This window comes from Tachysurus vachellii, chromosome 1, assembly GCF_030014155.1.
Source record: "Tachysurus vachellii isolate PV-2020 chromosome 1, HZAU_Pvac_v1, whole genome shotgun sequence".
Taxonomy (NCBI): domain Eukaryota; kingdom Metazoa; phylum Chordata; class Actinopteri; order Siluriformes; family Bagridae; genus Tachysurus; species Tachysurus vachellii.
Window position 1 is genome coordinate 39591337 of NC_083460.1, and position 19333 is coordinate 39610669.

General features: G+C 42.0%; 1 protein-coding gene across 1 annotated transcript in view; it reads right to left on the bottom strand.

Moving 5' to 3' along the window:
* galnt18b (UDP-N-acetyl-alpha-D-galactosamine:polypeptide N-acetylgalactosaminyltransferase 18b) overlaps positions 1-19333 on the bottom strand; it is a 110466-nt gene that overhangs the window by 17120 nt on the left and 74013 nt on the right. The window contains exons 4-7 of the mRNA XM_060887968.1: positions 16817-17000; positions 13107-13304; positions 12381-12495; positions 208-393 (exon numbers count right to left, since the gene is read on the bottom strand). Coding sequence (XP_060743951.1) covers positions 208-393; positions 12381-12495; positions 13107-13304; positions 16817-17000 — 683 coding nt within the window. The remainder of the gene's footprint in view (positions 1-207; positions 394-12380; positions 12496-13106; positions 13305-16816; positions 17001-19333) is intronic.

Genomic DNA, 19333 nt, shown 5'->3' on the forward strand with positions numbered 1-19333 from the left:
AAACAAACATCTGCTTGGAACTGATTGCGCTAATCTAATCTCTTTACCAAAGCTAGCAGCAGATAAAATTAGCGCCGGCTTTCTGAGAACATGGTGCAGCGCATGTTTATACATCTCAAAACTGTTTACATGGAATCCGATGGTGTGTTTAAGTAGTAAATGAGCGTGTGTGTGTGTGTTTGTGTGTGTGTGTGGGATGGTATTCACCTCTTGTGGAACATTCCAGGCCATGTAGACATGGCTCTTGAACTCGTCCATCCACACCTCGGCCACTCTCAGGGCGTTACGGCGCATGTGTGCGGTCAGGTCCTCGGTGTACGGCTTGTGAGCGCGCTCAATGTGGGCGATACGTGCACAGGGCAGAACCTCCACACTTCCACCACACTGCCACACCTATACACACACACAAAATCGGATGTTAATTACATGAGAAATAAACATGGGTCATAGTGTGAACTGTTAAAGCGTTCAGATCTGAGCTGTACGTCTCATCCTGTTTTATACTTTGGAGGAAGTGGTAACTCAATGGTTAAGGTTTTTCAAATCCCAGGTCAACCAACCTGCAACTCCAGGGCCCCTGAGCAAGACCCCCAATTGTTTAGCTGTGTAAATGAGATAAACGTAAGCTGCTCTGGATAAGAGCATGCACCAAATGCCATGAACGTAAATTCATTCATTTTCTACCGCTTATCCGAACTACCTCGGGTCACGGGGAGCCTGTGCCTATCTCAGGTGTCATCGGGCATCAAGGCAGGATACACCCTGGACGGAGTGCCAACCCATCGCAGGGCACACACACACTCTCATTCACTCACACAATCACACACTACGGACAATTTTCCAGAGATTCCAATCAACCTACCATGCATGTCTTTGGACCGGGGGAGGAAACCGGAGTACCCGGAGGAAACCCCCGAGGCACGGGGAGAACATGCAAACTCCACACACACAAGGTGGAGGCGGGAATCGAACCCTCAACCCTGGAGGTGTGAGGCGAACATGCTGTGACCCCAACGTAAATTCAAAGAATGTAAATCTTTGTACATTTTGAGAAGACCTTCAGTAGACGGATGGATGGATGGATGGATGGATGGATTAAGAAAATACACACAATGTTTCAAACCTATACCTTTACTTCACTCCAATTTCTCCCACTAAAAAGCTTTTATTTGTATTATTTGTATAGTTTATTAGCACGTCCTCGCACTACTTTCTCATCTCATCTGCTTACTGTGTGTTTTTAGTTTTATTTTTTAGTTTTAGGTAAATCGTTGCAATTCCTAACAAGACTTGCATGTCTTGTGGAATATCCAGTGCTCCGACTCTCCTGGAGCTGCTGTATAGTAAAGAAGTGGACTGGAGAGCAGAGAGGCAGAGTGTGTAGTGTGAGATTGAGTGTTACGGCTGACTAACCTTCAGCTGTTCCTCTGTTACATACTGATATTCCACACACACACACACACACAAGAAGTTTCTTAGAGTACAAGCTGAGTGCTACAACATGCAATATTACAGTAATACAATATGATGCACGAGGCTGCAGCCGATTGATTTACAAATCTCTTTCATCTTGTTCATTTATTAATATTCATATTAATATTTATTATTTATACGTTTTACCCACTATAAAAAAATAAATAAAACAAAAACTAACTGCATTTAACTTGCTGCATTTTATCCTCTGTCTAATGTTCACTCTAAACCATGTTCTGGTCAAATTGAGACCAAATCCAGAGCTTACTGGGATTTTAAAAGCATTACAGAAATAATAATAATAATAATAATAATAATAATAATAATAATAATAAATAATAAAAAGTATTTAACTCAATCCTAAATTATCGAAATAACATTTGTGGTTCATGTCTGCAATTCCAAGATGTTAGGATGTTGAGGAGACTCCAGAACCAGTTCATCCCAAAGGTGTTCAGTGGGAATGAGTCAGAGTCATTGTGCACTGTGTCATGCTGTCATTGTGCACTGTGTCATGCTGTCATTGTGCACTGTGTCATGCTGAGTCATTGTGCACTGTGTCATGCTGAGTCATTGTGCACTGTGTCATGCTGTCATTGTGCACTGTGTCATGCTGAGTCATTGTGCACTGTGTCATGCTGTCATTGTGCACTGTGTCATGCTGTCATTGTGCACTGTGTCATGCTGAGTCATTGTGCACTGTGTCATGCTGTCATTGTGCACTGTCATGCTGTCATTGTGCACTGTGTCATGCTGAGTCATTGTGCACTGTGTCATGCTGTCATTGTGCACTGTGTCATGCTGAGTCATTGTGCACTGTGTCATGCTGAGTCATTGTGCACCGTGTCATGCTGAGTCATTGTGCACTGTGTCATGCTGTCATTGTGCACTGTGTCATGCTGAGTCTTTGTGCACTGTCATGCTGTCATTGTGCACTGTGTCATGCTGTCATTGTGCACTCTTGTCATGCTGTCATTGTGCACTGTGTCATGCTGAGTCATTGTACACTGTGTCATGCTGTCATTGTGCACTGTGTCATGCTGTCATTGTGCACTGTCTCATGCTGAGTCATTGTGCACTGTGTCATGCTGTCATTGTGCACTGTGTCATGCTATCATTGTGCACTGTCTCATGCTGAGTCATTGTGCACTGTGTCATGCTGTCATTGTGCACTGTGTCATGCTGTCATTGTGCACTGTGTCATGCTGTCATTGTGCACTGTGTCATGCTGAGTCATTGTGCACTGTGTCATGCTGTCATTGTGCACTGTGTCATGCTGTCATTGTGCACTGTGTCATGCTGCGTCATTGTGCACTGTGTCATGCTGTCATTGTGCACTGTGTCATGCTGTCATTGTGCACTGTGTCATGCTGAGTCATTGTGCACTGTGTCATGCTGTCATTGTGCACTGTGTCATGCTGTCATTGTGCACTGTGTCATGCTGAGTCATTGTGCACTGTGTCATGCTGTCATTGTGCACTGTGTCATGCTGTCATTGTACACTGTGTCATGCTGCGTCATTGTGCACTGTGTCATGCTGGAACAGTGTTTAAACCTAGAACTGTTTGCTCCAGTGAAGAGAAATCTTAAATGTAGACTCCAGTTTGTAGGAGCAGCATTTATTATTGTGAAGGTCAGGGGTGCACATACTTTTATCTCTTAAATATAGCCAATGTATGTAGTATTTTTTCATATCTAACCAAAGCGGAGAGAATTGAAGCTGCTTCTGTAGGATTTCTTCCTATTTTCAAGCTCTATTTCTTCTATCTTAAAATTACTAACAACATCTAGAAATAATTGCTTAAAAAGTCTATCTATCTATCTATCTATCTATCTATCTATCTATCTATCTATCTATCTATCTATCTATCTATCCATCCATCCATCCACCCATCCATCCAATGATTCATACATCTATCCATCCAACGATCCACCCATCCATCCATCCATCCAACTATCTAGAAAGATATTTTTAGTCGCTACATAATAACTACACTGTGTTTCCAGTTCCTCAAAAGCATCAGATAACTTCATCCATCCATTTTCTGCAGCGTTTATCCAACACATGGTCACGAGGAACCTGAAGACTGTGCCTGTGGACTCAGGGCACAAGGTGGGTGGTCATCCTGGACAGGGCGCGAATCCATCACAGGGCACACACACAGACTAGGAACAATTTCAAAATGCCAATCAGCCTACAACACATCTTTGGACCAAGGGAAGGAACCAGAGAACTTAGAAAATCAATCCCCTAAGGCTGGAGGTGCGACTCCTAGGGTGAGAATTAGAGCACAATAAAGAACAACCATGTAAATGTATTGAGCACCAAGGATTTAACCCTTTAACGTTAATTCTATCATATTTGCTACATGAGCTTTAAGCCTCTGCATCACCAATATTATCAAGACATTACTGTAAAACCTGACTTGTCTTCTGTCCCCTGGCGAATTTATCCACTTATCACATGTGATAAGTGATAAGTGGCCTGGGGTAGTCGTGGCCTAAGGTTGTGGGTTCGAGTCTCGGGCCGTCCACAACTGAGGTGCCCTTGAGCAAGGCACCGAACCCCGGAGTGTGTGTGCTCCCTGGGCGCCGCGACATAAATGGCTGCCCACTGCTCCAGGTGTGTGTTCATGGTGTGTGTGTGTGTGTGTGTGTGTGTGTTCACTGCTGTGTGTGTGCACTTTGGATGGGTTAAATGCAGAGAACGAATTCTGAGTATGGGTTAGCCTTACTCATACTTAGCCGTATGTCACGTCACTTTAGACTTTCAATGTCAACTGTGGGAAATATAAAGTCCATCTTTCACTAAACAAGAACAGATATATTTCTTGTTTCTTGAATAAATTTTATTTTTTTACCGGTGGTCAAGTCCTGTGGCAGAAAATTCACGATGTCACTCCTTAAGATTCTTGCACAAAGTATCCAAGACTCCTGCTGACTAGAGTGCATTTTGTGCTGATATTTTTTTTTACATACATTTTAGCCACATTTCTATTCATAACCTCGCTTTATTATTTTAGAATCAGGGACGATTACAATCCTTACAATCGTTCTGGACCACCACATCGAACACGAGCCTTTATCGAGCTCTTAAAATGAGCTGGCGAGTCTGGACCCCTGCTGTAAACCCTGTAGCTCTTTCTGGCGTATTTAACGGCAACGATTAGCCAGTTTCTCCATATTCACTGGGGACACGAGGAAAAGAATCAATCAGGGGAAAATGTTATAAAATAGCTTTAGTTTTGGAGAAAAAAAAGAAATCACACCTGAAGAGCAAACTACAAACAAAAAATCACTTTAAAAAAGGTTTCACTGATGATGATGATGATGATGATGATGATTAAATCACATGGTTTGTGGCAATGTTTAAGCAATTGTTTCTTTAGCAGTTAACAAGCTAACATTATCTGTAAGATCTGTGCCAACTAAATACCAAATACTAATCTGGTCCTTACTGAACTTCTCACTACTCAGCTATAACGTCGCACAGAAAAAAAGTGAAATTAGGGCGGGGCTTAAAATCGAACAGGATATTTTCACTTCAGCTGTGACGCCTTTCCTGCATGAAGCTCCGCCTTCTTCCTAGTCACGACGGTTTACGCACACACAATCTCACTAAATCCTACTTAGGACTCGGGTCGTTGGTTGAAAGTGTGTTTTTTAGTGACTAGTCCAGCGCAGTGTCCTACTGAAGTCTGTTAGAACAACAGTGTGTGATGAGGAAAGCTCTCCTCTTCCGTCCTTTAACCCTTTCTACCGGTTCACTGACATCCAAAATCTGACATTTTCCATCAAACAAATAATTTACCGCCTGTGAGTCTGATCTAAAGCGAGTCAGGACTCAGTGTCAGACGTGTGTTTTTCCCTCTGTCGGTGATCTTACACAGAATTTTAGTGGTTGATGATTAACATTTGTTTTTCTAGTATTGTAGTGAAAAATAGAGATACTTATGAAACGCTACAAATTCTTAAAGCTCTGAGTGGCTACTTTCATATGAGCTTTAAATTAACCACCGCTGAGGAGTGAGACATGACCGAGACATTTAATACTGAACATGGACACAACAAAACAGGAGCAAACTCTGTTTTTTGGGAATGTTTCAGAATAGTAAAGATACAATTTAATGTTTGTCTGGTGAAACTTAAAAAACACAAAAATGCAAGATGTGATGTGCCTTATGCTGCATAATGTATGTGTGTGTGCGTGTGTGTGTGTGTGTGTGTACTCGGCATGTTGCCCAGTCTAAAGAGAATCTGTTCTGCTCTTTGACTAAACAGGGAGCTTCTGTCACTCAACATTTACTCCTAAACCTTGATTCAATCAGGTTTACTGCAGCGAGCCAATACTGATTCCAAACACCATCAGTTCATATAGACTGAAGTGTCAATCATTCAAGCACACACACACACACACACACACACACACACACACACACACAAGCAGACTACTCAAGAAGAAACCTTCTGCTGTGACTCAGACACGCAGCACTGCAACCGAGTGAATCAGTGAGTCAATTCAATAATCGATTCACCGGTTTTCAGTTTGACCGAAAAACTCTCACTCTCTCTCTCACTCATTTTCTACCACTTATCTGAACTACCTCGGGTCACGGGGCGCCTGTGCCTATCTCAGGCGTCATCGGGCATCAAGGCAGGATACACCCTGGACGGAGTGCCAACCCATCGCAGGGCACACACACACTCTCAATGACCGAAAAACTTTTTTTTTTTTTTTTTCCTTTTTGAATAGCATGAATGAACTGATTCAATTCGATTCAATTCACATTTCGAAGAAGTGATTCATTTCAGTGATTCTTTTTTAGTGATTCGTTTCAGTGATTCATTTAGAAATTCATTTCAGTGACTCACTTTGCCTCGCGCTCTCCAACAATGATTCAGCACCTATTACTCACATGAACCTTTGTAAGAACAACTTCTAGAGTATTTTAGGATACAGAGAATAAAATCTCACATATATCCTGCTGACACAGAGTTTCCGAGTTCCGCCTTGGGGTTCCATCAGACACGACCCACACACACGGGCCATCGGCCACCTGACAGCCGTCATAATGACCCACACAGAGTGTCAGTGTTTTATGTTCGGCTTGTACTGTACCTGAAGCACAAAATGCTAAACTCAGATTTTTTTCACATATTAAAAAAATCTTGTAAAAGCCGTAAATGACCTTAAAATTACTCTAATTAATGTATGAATTATAATCCAGATGTCTCCACTATATCTTCACTATCTTCATAAATACAATTTGGACGTTTACAGACTCAACGTTTTCAATTTTTAACTTTTTTTTTGATTTTGTATATTTCAAGGATACTTGAAAAAACTGAAAAAATGTTTGTTGTTGTTGTTGTTGTTGTTGTTGTTGTTACTACTGATATTCCTACACATCTTCACGGCTCAAAAAAGAAGATATGTTGCAAAATGTATTTATGAATAAAATAGTGATTGAAAATGTAATACAAAACGGGGAACCACTGAAATAAAAAAATTGATCTGGTAAACAAAAAAAAAAAAAAAAAAAAAAAATTCAAAATAAATGAAAAAAAAAATTATATATATATATATATATATATATATATATATATATATATATATATATATATATATATATATCGTCGCTGTCGGGCGGAAACCTCGTATGTCCAAATTAGGTCAAGTTCATATTTTTTCACATATCGATGCTATTGGTCAGTCCCCACGTGGGTCTGTTATTTTTACAAGTTATTAACCAATCTAAAGTCTTGAAAATAGCTTCAGGGCAAATCTCATAACTCCATTGGACACTTCAACTGTCCACCTCTTCCTCACTCCGCGGGAGAGCTTCGCAGCATATTTCTCCTCAAGAAGAGTCGCAACGAATCAACACGTCTTCTGAGGTAAATGTCTTCAAAACACTGGGCTCAAAGAAAAAAAATCTTGACCCCCGCTAGTTCTGGTGCTCGACTGAGGACAGGAATTTAGCGCAACACAATCCACTGCAACGCGGACTAAACCCTGTTCACTGCAGATAAGGTACGGCGTTTTTTTAATTTCCTGAAAAATAACGGTTTTGGAGATACGAGGATTCCGCCTGACAGTGACGATATATATATATATACGTATATATATATATATATATATATATATATATATATATACGTATATATATATATATATATACGTATATATATATATACGTATATATATATATATACGTATATATATATATATATACATACATACATTTTTTCGGTCATCTCTTACCCAGGATTTAGCTCTCCTATATCATACAACTACACATTACCAACTGAGAGGTGAAGGCTGACGTGTGTTTCCTCTGAGACACATGAAGCACGTTTTCAAATAAAAACTGCTGCTCATGCTGCATCACATGGCAGAGTAACATTACACACAGAGGAAATTTCAGTCAAGGTTCTTCCTCATACCTGAGCTCACAGACACCCTTTTTTTTTGTCCTAATCTGTTATGAAAATAGAAATTTATTCAAACCAAAGTTGCTGACATGAATTTTTTCTCCCATCACAGAGTACTCTGCTCTGCTCGCAGCTCACGTCTGGTTGCTGAAAGCTCCGACGTGTAAACTGCAAACCTGAGACCAAAAGCACACAGCAGGGAAAGTCACTCTACTCAGCATCAGCATCATCTGCCACACAACGAAGACACCACAAGAGCAGCGGCTTCTGTCCCTGATTGCACACAAGCTCTAAATCATCGTGTCGCTGCTTCATCAGCAGTCAGTGAACCCTTTACCCTCAGACTGCCAGAGCGCAAAAGGTGAAAAGAGAATAAAGAGAGAGAGTGAGTGATAAGAAGGATGAAAGAGAGAGAATAAAGAGAGCAAGGCCTCACACTGAGCTCTTTATTGTCCTTCAGACACTGGTGCTAGAAATAAAAATACCCATGACCCTCGATTTTTACTTCCCAAGAGGAAGTCTGGCACTATAAGATCCACACACACGTGCACAACCACACACACACAACGCACGCACACACGCACACACACACGCACGCACACACACGCACACACACGCACACACACACGCATGCACACACTCACACAGACGCACACGCTCACACACACACACACGAGGTGCTTTACTGGAGTTTGAGATCTGGATTATTTGCGTTGTTGCAAAAAATTGGTGCAGAATTTAACAAGGATTCTGATGATAATTCTACAGAATTTGATGTCAAAAATGTCTGAAACCAAATACAAGAAAAAGCGAGAAATGTGTCCAAAGAGTCGATCTATAAAACCGATTAGCTGGACTCTCTAATGAACTAATCTGACCTGCTTTCAATCTCGAGTCTCATCCCAAATCCAAATGGAGTAAATTTGATTTGACTCAATCCAGACTATGTCTCAGTCTCGACACTCTTAATCTGGACTCTGTCTCAAGCTTGACTTTGTCCCAAACTGGGCTCACACTCAGTCTGGTTTCTGTCTCAATCTGGATTTACTCTCAATTTGTGTTCTGCCTCAATTTGTGCTCTGTCTCAATCTGGACTCTGCCTCAATCTGGACTGTCTCAATCTGTGCTCTGCCTCAATCTGGACTCTGTCTCAATCTGGACTCTGCCTCAATCTGGACTCTGCCTCAATCTGTGCTCTGCCTCAATCTGGACTGTCTCAATCTGGACTGTCTCAATCTGGACTCTGTCTCAATCTGTGCTCTGCCTCAATCTGGACTCTGTCTCAATCTGGACTGTCTCAATCTGTGCTCTGCCTCAATCCTGACTCTGTCTCAATCTGTGCTCTGCCTCAATCTGGACTGTCTCAATCTGGACTCTGTCTCAATCTGTGCTCTGCCTCAATCTGTGCTCTGCCTCAATCCTGACTCTGTCTCAATCTGTGCTCTGCCTCAATCCTGACTCTGTCTCAATCTGGACTCTTCTTCCCGATCTTGAACTAAATAAAGAAGGTCTTAACTCCAGATCTTCTTGTGGTCCCTGTATAAACTGATGTGAAGCTCCAGTTTGTGGATCAGTGCCAGAAGCTCCCAGCTGTTCAGGTCCTGTAGGTCTCCACGCACAGGAACACTTAACTCTCAGGACCGTGGTCACCTTCCTACTGCGAACATCCTGCCTGCCGCTGCTTTCAGGACCATCAACGGGGAATTCGGGACCACTGTGTTGACTTTTTTTTGTGACTCCTGATGCAATCAAAATGATTCACTTTCCATTTATACACAAAGAGAGCTGGCAGGGGAATAAAAACACACTATGCTCTCACAGGAAAGCAATCAGCAGGCCATTATCGAGAAAAAGAAATCAGAAAAGTGTGTCGTCGAGGGTGGAACTATTGCTAACGGGAGCCACATCACCCTCCTCCTCCTCTTCGTCTTCCTCCTCATGCTCTTTTTAGAGTGATTGATGATTACACTATTGCTTGCAGTGAAAAGCAGTGTGCGTGTGTGTGTGTGTGTGTGTGTGTCTCCTGGATCAGCAGAAGACGATTATTACGGAATCTGATACGAGTATTTGCGGCGCATGGCCCATAACGCTTTCTGCCTATCTATTATTAGCTCTCCTAAGGGACTCGGACAACTCCTCTGCCTCGTCTGATCAAGCTCATGCTTCGAGTTAAAGAACATCTTCAGATGAATATGTTACAGCCTGCGTAGAAAAAGCCAGAAAACAAAATGATGAAACTAAGCAAAGATTGAGGCAACGTGCTGCTCTAAATTTTTTCTTCGTTCCATTTTATCTCTGATTTATCTCAGTTTAGAGTTTGCTAAACCCACAACGATTTCGGATTTGTTTTCAGGAAAGACTTGCGCAGCAGAAAAAGGATCAAACCTGCCCACATGGTGTGAAAAATGATGCTGACAGAAAATATTCTTTAGAGTGATAATAGAGATGTTGTTTCTTGCTGATTCAGGTTTGTGATGGATGACAATAAACAACAGCATGAATGTTGGCATTCGGTAGTTTGAAATGGTTAAGTATCTCACGGTGTGTGTGTGTGTGTCTGATTGTTTGTGTGTCTGATTGTTTGTGTGTGTGTGTGTGTGTCTGATTGATGCGAGTCTTTTGGTGCACTGGTGTCCCATCCAGGACGCATTGAGTACATGCTCAGTGTTGCTGGGTTCGACCCTGGATCGTCCGAGTGCTTAACAAGAGTCCAAATTCCTATACAAAATAAATTGATTCAATTCTATTTGAGGGGGTCACGGTAGCTTAGTGGTTAGCACGTTCACCTCACATCTCCAGGGTTAGGGGTTCGATTCCCGCCTCCGCCTTGTGTGTGTGGAGTTTGCATGTTCTCCCCGTGCCTCTGGGGTTTCCTCCGGGTACTCCGGTTTCCTCCCCGGTCCAAAGACATGCATGGTAGGTTGATTGGCATCTCTGGAAAATTGTCCGTAGTGTGTGAGTGCGTGAGTGAATGAGAGTGTGTGTGTGTGCCCTGCGATGGGTTGGCACTCCATCCAGGGTGTATCCTGCCTTGATGCCCGATGACGCCTGAGATAGGCACAGGCTCCCCGTGACCCGAGGTAGTTCGGATAAGCGGTAGAGAATGAATGAATGAATGAATGAATGAATTCTATTTGACATCATGCTTTTCAGATTTCCACTGAACTCACCCTCGTATATTATCAGAGCTAAACATGTGCGATTGCGAAATCATTTCCTGTCACAAATACAACCTACAACCTGCTGCTTTAACAAAATGTAAGGATTATTGCCACTTTTCTCACTTATGACTCCTTTTGATTCGGAGTCAGATTAAAATTGATTCTTTTAGCTCTTCATTAGTTTGCTTCAATCTGACACTGAAAATAACTATTAAACCATCAAAACAAAAGCATTAGGGTTAAGTGTAAGGGCTTGACGCATACCAATAAAAATTATTATTCCTTGTCTAGAAAATATAACCAACTGAGAAGTGAAATTAAATGATTCAATAAATGAATCATAATTATTTTAATAATTACAAACAGTAGCTCTACTTTATTTTTTAAACCGTGCCATGTTTCTGCAAACTGTCAGCTTTGTTCTTTGGCAATAAATGAATGAATATATGAATAAGGGGGGCACGGTGGCTTAGTGGTTAGCACGTTCCCCTCACACCTCCAGGGTCGGGGTTCGATTCCCGCCTCCGCCTTGTGTGTGTGGAGTTTGAATGTTCTCCCCGTGCCTCGGGGGTTTCCTCCGGGTACTCCGGTCCAAAGACATGCATGGTAGGTTGATTGGCATCTCTGGAAAGATTGTCCTGTGTGTGTGTGTGTGTGTGTGTGTGTGTGTGTGTGTGTGTGTGTGTGTGTGTGTGTGTGTGTGTGTGTGTGTGTGCGCCCTGCAATGGGTTGGCACTCCGTCCAGGGTGTATCCTGCCTTGATGCCTGAGATAGGCACAGGCTCCCCGCGACCCGAGGTAGTTCGGATAAGCGGTAGAAGATGAATGAATGAATGAATATATGAATAAATTAAAAAAATTCTTGAGACCTTTAATACAACACACTGTTTAACTTCACGATTTGGACAGAATCAGAGTTCGATTATTTTTGAATCGTTTTGCTCAACTGATGTATTTTTACCTTCCTAAACAAACAACACAGGAAATAAATGTTAAAGGATTCGATTAAAGGATTCTGACTAAACCCTGCATACAGAACAGTGGCTTTAATGTTGTTGTCTATGCAGTTTTACTCCATCTGCCCCGTGCTGCCCAGACATCCTGGGCGCAACTCGGACACTCAACAGAAATCAGTTTGATAAGTCGTTCCTCTGTGTCCTGCCAAAAGCCGAGAAGATCGTTATTGTTGTTAATCTGTCAGAAGAGAGGCCATTATCTTCATTAGTTACTGTCGACAGACAGAGAGAGAGAGAGAGAGAGAGAGAGAGAGAGAGAGAGAGAGAGAGAGAGAGAGAGAGAGCTCATCACTCACCCTGACACCCAGCTCCACATTCTCACCGCCGTAGATTTCCAAACCTTCGTCCAGCAGCCCGATTTCTTCAAAGTACTTCCTGTCTACAACGAAGCAGCCAATCAGAGCTGGACTCCTGCAAAAGAAACACGATGAACATTAAACTGAATTTATTGTGTGTGTGTGTGTGTGTGTGCGTGTGTGAGTTTGTGTGTTTGTTGTTTTCATTTAAAAAATAAGTTGCTGATGTAGAAGACAAATAAAATAAAACCAAACAATTTGTTTCAGTTTATTTTCTTTCTCGTGATTAAAATTTAGTAGATGTTTTTTTTATTTCTTAACATCTCAGAAACAGGAATCTGCCGTTTTATTTCCTTCCCTTCAGTCGTATTAATTTAGAGTTCCTGTTCCTGATCCTGTAAAATCACACGGCAGGAGATCGTCTTTTTGCAAAAACTTCAGAAATTCAGAAAAAAAATTTGTTTTATTGTAAATTGGGGGATGTGGTAGCCTAGTGGTTAAGGTGTTGGGCTACCAATCAGAAGGTTGTGAGTTTGATTCCTACATCCACCAAGCTGCCACTGATGGGCCCCTGAGCAAGGCCCTTAACCCTCAGTTGCTCAGTTGTATAAAAATGAGATAAAATGTAAGTCGCTCTGGATAAGGGCGTCTGCTAAATGCTGTAAATTAGATCGATTTCTCTTTGCTAAATGCTAAAGGTCAATGTGAGTGTGACTAGTATGCTACCTGATTGGAGACGTGGTGTTGTTCAGGTTCCACCAGGACTTGGGTGGATTCAGGTAGCGACACCACAGCTCCCAGTCGAAGCCCTGAGCGGACAGCGGATACTCCTCCACCTCGAACGTGTCGTATTTAATGTTGTCGAAAGAAGGGGAGATGATCCGCGTCCGGTCCTCTTTGATCCGCTGGAGAATCGGCTCAGCCCTGAATACAGTGAATACAGAGAATACAGCGAACATTAAACATGCGCGTATTAGCCATAAAATCCATCGTGTTCATTAATTACATACATTCAAATACCAAAGAACCAATTACTCTTAAGCAACAGCAACTCTGACACCAGCGTGGTTACAAATCACGGGCTTGTATTAATGCGCTCGATATAATACGCTGTCGTTGCCATAGTAACAACCTACGAGGGACCCATTTAAATTGGATTAAAGTGGATTTCATGAGGAACTGATAACAGCGTAAAGATGTTTCGTGTTACAAATCATTTGCAAATCATGGAAATTAGCATTCCACCGGTTTCCTCCCCGGTCCAAAGACATGCATGGTAGGTTGATTGGCATCTCTGGAAAATTGTCCGTAGTGTGTGATTGTGTGAGTGCCAGACTCATGAATCGATTAAATTGAATCGAGTCGTGACTCGAGTGCAGGGTAACTGTTCATCTGGTGATGTTTTCTATGAGGAGATGTTTATTTCAAATTAGCGGAAAATGTCTTTAGTCTTCTATTATTAAATAGAAGAGAAAGGAAAAGAAGGAAAAAAAAGATGTAGCTGCTATAACATGAGCGACAACCTGAACTAGTTTAGATTTTTTTAAATCTGTTATAAAAGAGGAATTTAACATTTCAGGAAATGATAAACTTTGCATTGCTGAAAGTGACGATATCTCATTACAACATCTCTGTCACTGATTAGTTTCCTATAACATCATGTTCTGTCATGTTTCATTCCATCCACATCACACACAATCAGCGCCTGAATTTAAGACATAACGTTAGAATCGGGGATATTCATGGCTCAAGCATCACATGGAAGCTCATTAAAGAAATATTTGGCTCCATCTGTGCTGACATTTCTGGGTCATGTTCTTAAGCGAGTAACGGCAGCGGGCCATGTGAGCCGGGGAATGCGATTGTAATGATGATGTGAACGTGAGCGGGGGGGAAGGGGAGAGGGTGGCGTAGGAGGCGGGGGTTGGGAGGGCAAGGGTTCTGAATCGTCTTTTGTCTGCGGTGTGAGACACCTGGACTCATTCCACAGATCAAAGGGATTCGTTTCATTGTGAACGACAGCGCAGATGTTTCATCCAAAGTGTTCGAACCTTCTGAACCTTCACGACACCCTTCGTATCACACCTGCATTCTAACAAATCAACTATTTCGCTATTAAAGTCGACGTCTTAGCCGGGATTCGAATCCTCGTGTAGAAATATTACCTGCTGTAACAGTGACAGAGTGTTGAAGCGAGCTAATCGCATCCGAGATACGATCACACCTCCTTCTGGGAACTGTAACGAAGCTGACGATAGGCAAGCCGAGCTAATAGTGCGGAAAGCGAATATGCTAACGAGAACCTTTTTTTTTTAGGTAATTGTGCTAGCGAAACAGTGAGACAGGAAGACAGGGCTTAAAGAGGAAATCTCGCTCTTGTCTGAGAAAGCGACATATTCCAGCATCGAACATCCGCACTGTAACCAAAAGAACTCTGTTACATTTAGATATCAGGTTCCACCTTGCCACGAAGGGCGCTAAACTATTATTAAGTAGACGGCTATTTATTCAGGTAAGAGCGCAGAAGAAGAGGCTAGATGGTTGGGAGTGGAAGCAATGGCTGTCTCAGGATCCACAGACGGTCGTCACCTCACGCAGCGCCTTTGCGACTCTCCATAGGAAATGAATGACTTCCTGTTTATCAGCCGTCGTTTGTCGTGTGCAGTGTGAAGGCGTCTTTAACCGAGTGAGACGCGGGAAGCTGAGGTGGGGAAACAGAGCACACGTGGTTGTTAGGGATCTTTGTTTCGCCGGCGGCGGCTCGGATGCTCGTATCTCAAAAATTTGCTCGTATCTCAAGACAAAAATCTGGTCGAATCAAATTCGTATGTCAAAGCACTCGTATCTCGAGGCATCACTGTATTCCATAGATTTTCATGTTCGTAAAAAAGGGATTCTGTAGTCAATATGGTCAATGGAGTTTGTGAGCGTTTAGCGTGTACATTTCGTGGATATCACCATGTTGGAATGTTTGGGCTGATATCAACACCAACGTTCATCCAAATGTTGTCATGGTTTTGTCGGCGATCCTCCTAATCACCATCTTCTTCATCATCGTTAGCTACGTTTTTTTCATCTACGACGTACTTGCATTCCTCTACCTGGGCTAAAACTCTGTATCTATAACTGACACTGTATCTATATAAAGTATTTCTATTCCTTTTGGATTGTTGAGCTTAAGAAGGTTTTAAGTATTGTCTTTTATTTATACCGAAGTAGACACTCTTATCCAGAGCGACTTACATTTTCATCTTATTTTTGTATACAATTGAGGGTTAAGGGCCTTGCTCAGGGACCCATCAGCGGCAGCTTGGTGGACCTGGGATTTGAACTCACAACCATCCATCACTTCAATGTTTTAATTGACTCTGAATCGACTCAGCTGCAGAAAACGAATCAAGCATGATGTGTATTTTCTGTGGCAGGTTTTTTTTGTTTTATTTGCATACACAGAATCCAAGCTGGTGAATAAAAGTTTGAGGAGAAAACCGAGACAAAAATAGCACGTGTTAAGGAGAATCAGACCAATAAGTCAACCCACACTGGATGGAAGTTATTTTTAGAATTAAGGAATCATTTATTTATCGCTGGTTTGTGTGATTTTTATGATTTCTACACACACTTGGTGAAGGTTTTTCCCTTCGTTGTATTTAATATCGTCGCTGTCAGGCGGAATCCTCGTATCTCCAAAACCGTTATTTTTCAGGAAATTTAAAAAAACGCCATACCTTATCTGCAGTGCACAGGGTTTAGGCCGCGTTGCAGTGGATTGGGTTGCGCTAAATTCCTGTCCTCAGACGAGCACCAGAACTAGCGGGGGTCAAGATTTTTTTTTCTTTGAGCCCAGTGTTTTGAAGACATTTACCTCAGAAGACGTGTTGATTCGTTGCAACTCTTCTTGAGGAGAAATATGCCGTGAAGCTCTCCCATGGAGTGAGGAAGAGGTGGACAGTTGAAGTGTCCAATGGAGTTATGAGATTTGCACTCAAGCTATTTTCAAGACTTTAGATTGGTTAATAACTTGTAAAAATAACAGACCCACATGGGGACTGACCAATAGCATCGATATGTGAAAAAATATGAAATTGACCAAATTTGGACATACGAGGTTTCCGCCCGACAGCGATGATATTTCGTTTTATGATGACATTTTCAGCCATTCTGTTTGCTTTTTTTTTTAAAAAAAAAACAAACCAAACAGCAAACGATTCAAGAATCAGGAAGCAAACTAAAAAGTGTTTAATTCAGTTTCTATTTTATCTAAAATTTTGATTTATATTTAAGCCCCAACTGTACCAAGCATGTAAAAAATGTTATTCTACAAACATTAAACAACATTTTCAGTAAAAATATTTGATATATAAGAGAGTGATTAGTGAGGAGATCAAGAGGCTGAATATAATATCCGATTTCTCAATGAGTTCAAGGTCACCCACCAGCCGGTGTTAAACTCCACGTGGGCGTCGAACAAAGCCACCACAGGGGCAGTCGCAGCCCTCCAGCCACTCACACGGGACCGGATCAGACCCTCCTGCTTCTGGTGCCGCACCATCTTTATAAAACCTGGACGGTGAGCGTTTGTCTGTTCTACAAAGTCCTGCAGCTTCTCCTTCAACTCCTCTAGAGAGAGAGAGAGAGAGAGAGAGAGAGAGAGAGAGAGAGAGAGAGAGAGAGAGAAGGAAAAAATAAAGAATGAGTGAGAGAGAAAAGAGAAAAACAGAGAGAGGGAAACAAAGAGAGAGAGAGAGAGAGAGAGAGAGAGAGAGAGAGAGAGAGAGAGAGAGAGAGAGAGAGATATGAGTGAAACCAGGGATATAGAAAACAATAGAGAAAGAAAGGGAGACATAGAAAGAGAGAAGCAGACAAAGAGTGATACGGGGTGAAAGAGTGAAGAGAAAGAAAGATGAAAGAGAGAGATGGAGAGAAAGAGAGAAAGAAAGAGAGAGGCAGATAGAAAGAGAGAAATCGAAAGCGAGAAACAAAGAGAAACAAAGAAAGAAAAGGAAAAAATGGGAGAAAGAAAGGTAGAACACAGATTGAGAACAGAAAGAAAGAGACAAATAATGAGTGAGTAAGAAAAAGAGAGAGACGGAGAGAGAGAAAAAGAGATTGAGAAAGAAAGAGGCAGAAAGAAACAGAGGAAGAGAAGGACAGAATAAGAGAGAAAGCAATACAAAGTAAAACAGTGAAAAGAAAGACAGATGAAAGAGAGAGATGGGGAGAAAGAGAGAGGCAGATAGAAAGAGACAAATAGAAAGCGAGAAACAAAGAGAAACAAAGAAAGAAAAGAAAAAAATGGGAGAAAGAAAGGTAGAACACAGATTGAGAAAGAGAGATAAGAACAGAAATAAAGAGACAAAGAATTAGTGAGTAAGAGAAAGAGAGTGAGATGGAAAGAGAGAAAAAGAGATTGAGAAAGAAAGAAGCAGAAAGAAACAGAAGAAGAGAGGGACAGAATAAGAGAGAAAGCAATACAAAGAAAGAGAGAAACAGAAAGACACAGAGAGAGAGAGAGAGAGAGAGATTGAGAAAGAAAGAGGCAGAAAGAAACAGAGGAAGAGAGGGTCAGAATAAGAGAGAAAGCAATACAAAGAAAGAGAGAAACAGAAAGACACACAGAGAGAGAGAGAGAGAGAGAGAGAGAGAGAGAGAGAGAGAGAGAGAGAGAGAGAGAGAGAGAAGGAGATTGAGAAAGAAAGAGACAGAAAGAAACAGGAAGAGAGGGACAGAATAAGAGAGAGAGAGAGAGAGAGAGAGAGAGAGAGAGAGAGAGAGAGAGAGATGAGTATTATTTAGTAATAGTGGATATTAAATATGAGTCACATTTAAGTGATCAAACTACAAATGCAGTCTCTTTAATGTCAATAGGAAAATATAGTAACAACAAAAACCTACACAATACTGAAGAATAAAGGACGAGTCGCTCCTAAAGTTTGTACAGACCTTCAACACCTTCACATTTTAGATGATTATGAAGAAGAACTTGCAGCATCTCAGAGAAGAAAACAGGTTTGATGTCACTGCTTACTTTAAAGGAACAAACATTGGTGTGGAAATTTGAAACTTTATTAAGAATAGATCAGCCCAAGTACTGGAGATAAGAACAGAAAAAACTACACATTCTGTAATGAGCTTCATATCGACACCACTGTGGAGTGAGACATGACAACGACGTTGAGAAACACGATAAAACAGAAGCAATCGTGGAATCCTGGAGAAACTGAAGCGCTACAAACACGACGAGTTTGGAGTTTAGATGTGTGACCAGTGTTGTGCTAGTTACTAATAAATAGTAACTAGTTACTTCATTCATCTTCTACCGCTTATCCGAACTACCTCGGGTCACGGGGAGCCTGTGCCTATCTCAGGCGTCATCGGGCATCAAGGCAGGATACACCCTGGACGGAGTGCCAACCCATCACAGGGCACACACACTCACTCTCATTCACTCATGCAATCACACACTACGGACAATTTTCCAGAGATGCCAATCAACCTACTGTACCATGCATGTCTTTGGACCGGGGAGGAAACCGGAGTACCCGGAGGAAACCCCTGACGCACGGGGAGAACATGCAAACTCCACACACACAAGGTGGAGGCGGGAATCGAACCCCCAACCCTGGAGGTGTGAAGCGAACATGCTAACCATTAAGCCACCATGCCCTCAGCCAAAATTAATTAATTTAAAAAAGTAACGGATAACGCACCATATAGTAACGGTAACGGAGTTCATTCATTCATTCATTCATCTTCTACCGCTTATCCGAACTACCTCGGGTCACGGGGAGCCTGTGCCTATCTCAGGCGTCATTGGGCATCAAGGCAGGATACACCATGGACGGAGTGCCAACCCATCGCAGGGCACACACACACTCTCATTCACTCACGCAATCACACACTACGGACAATTTTCCAGAGATGCCAATCAACCTACCATGCATGTCTTTGGA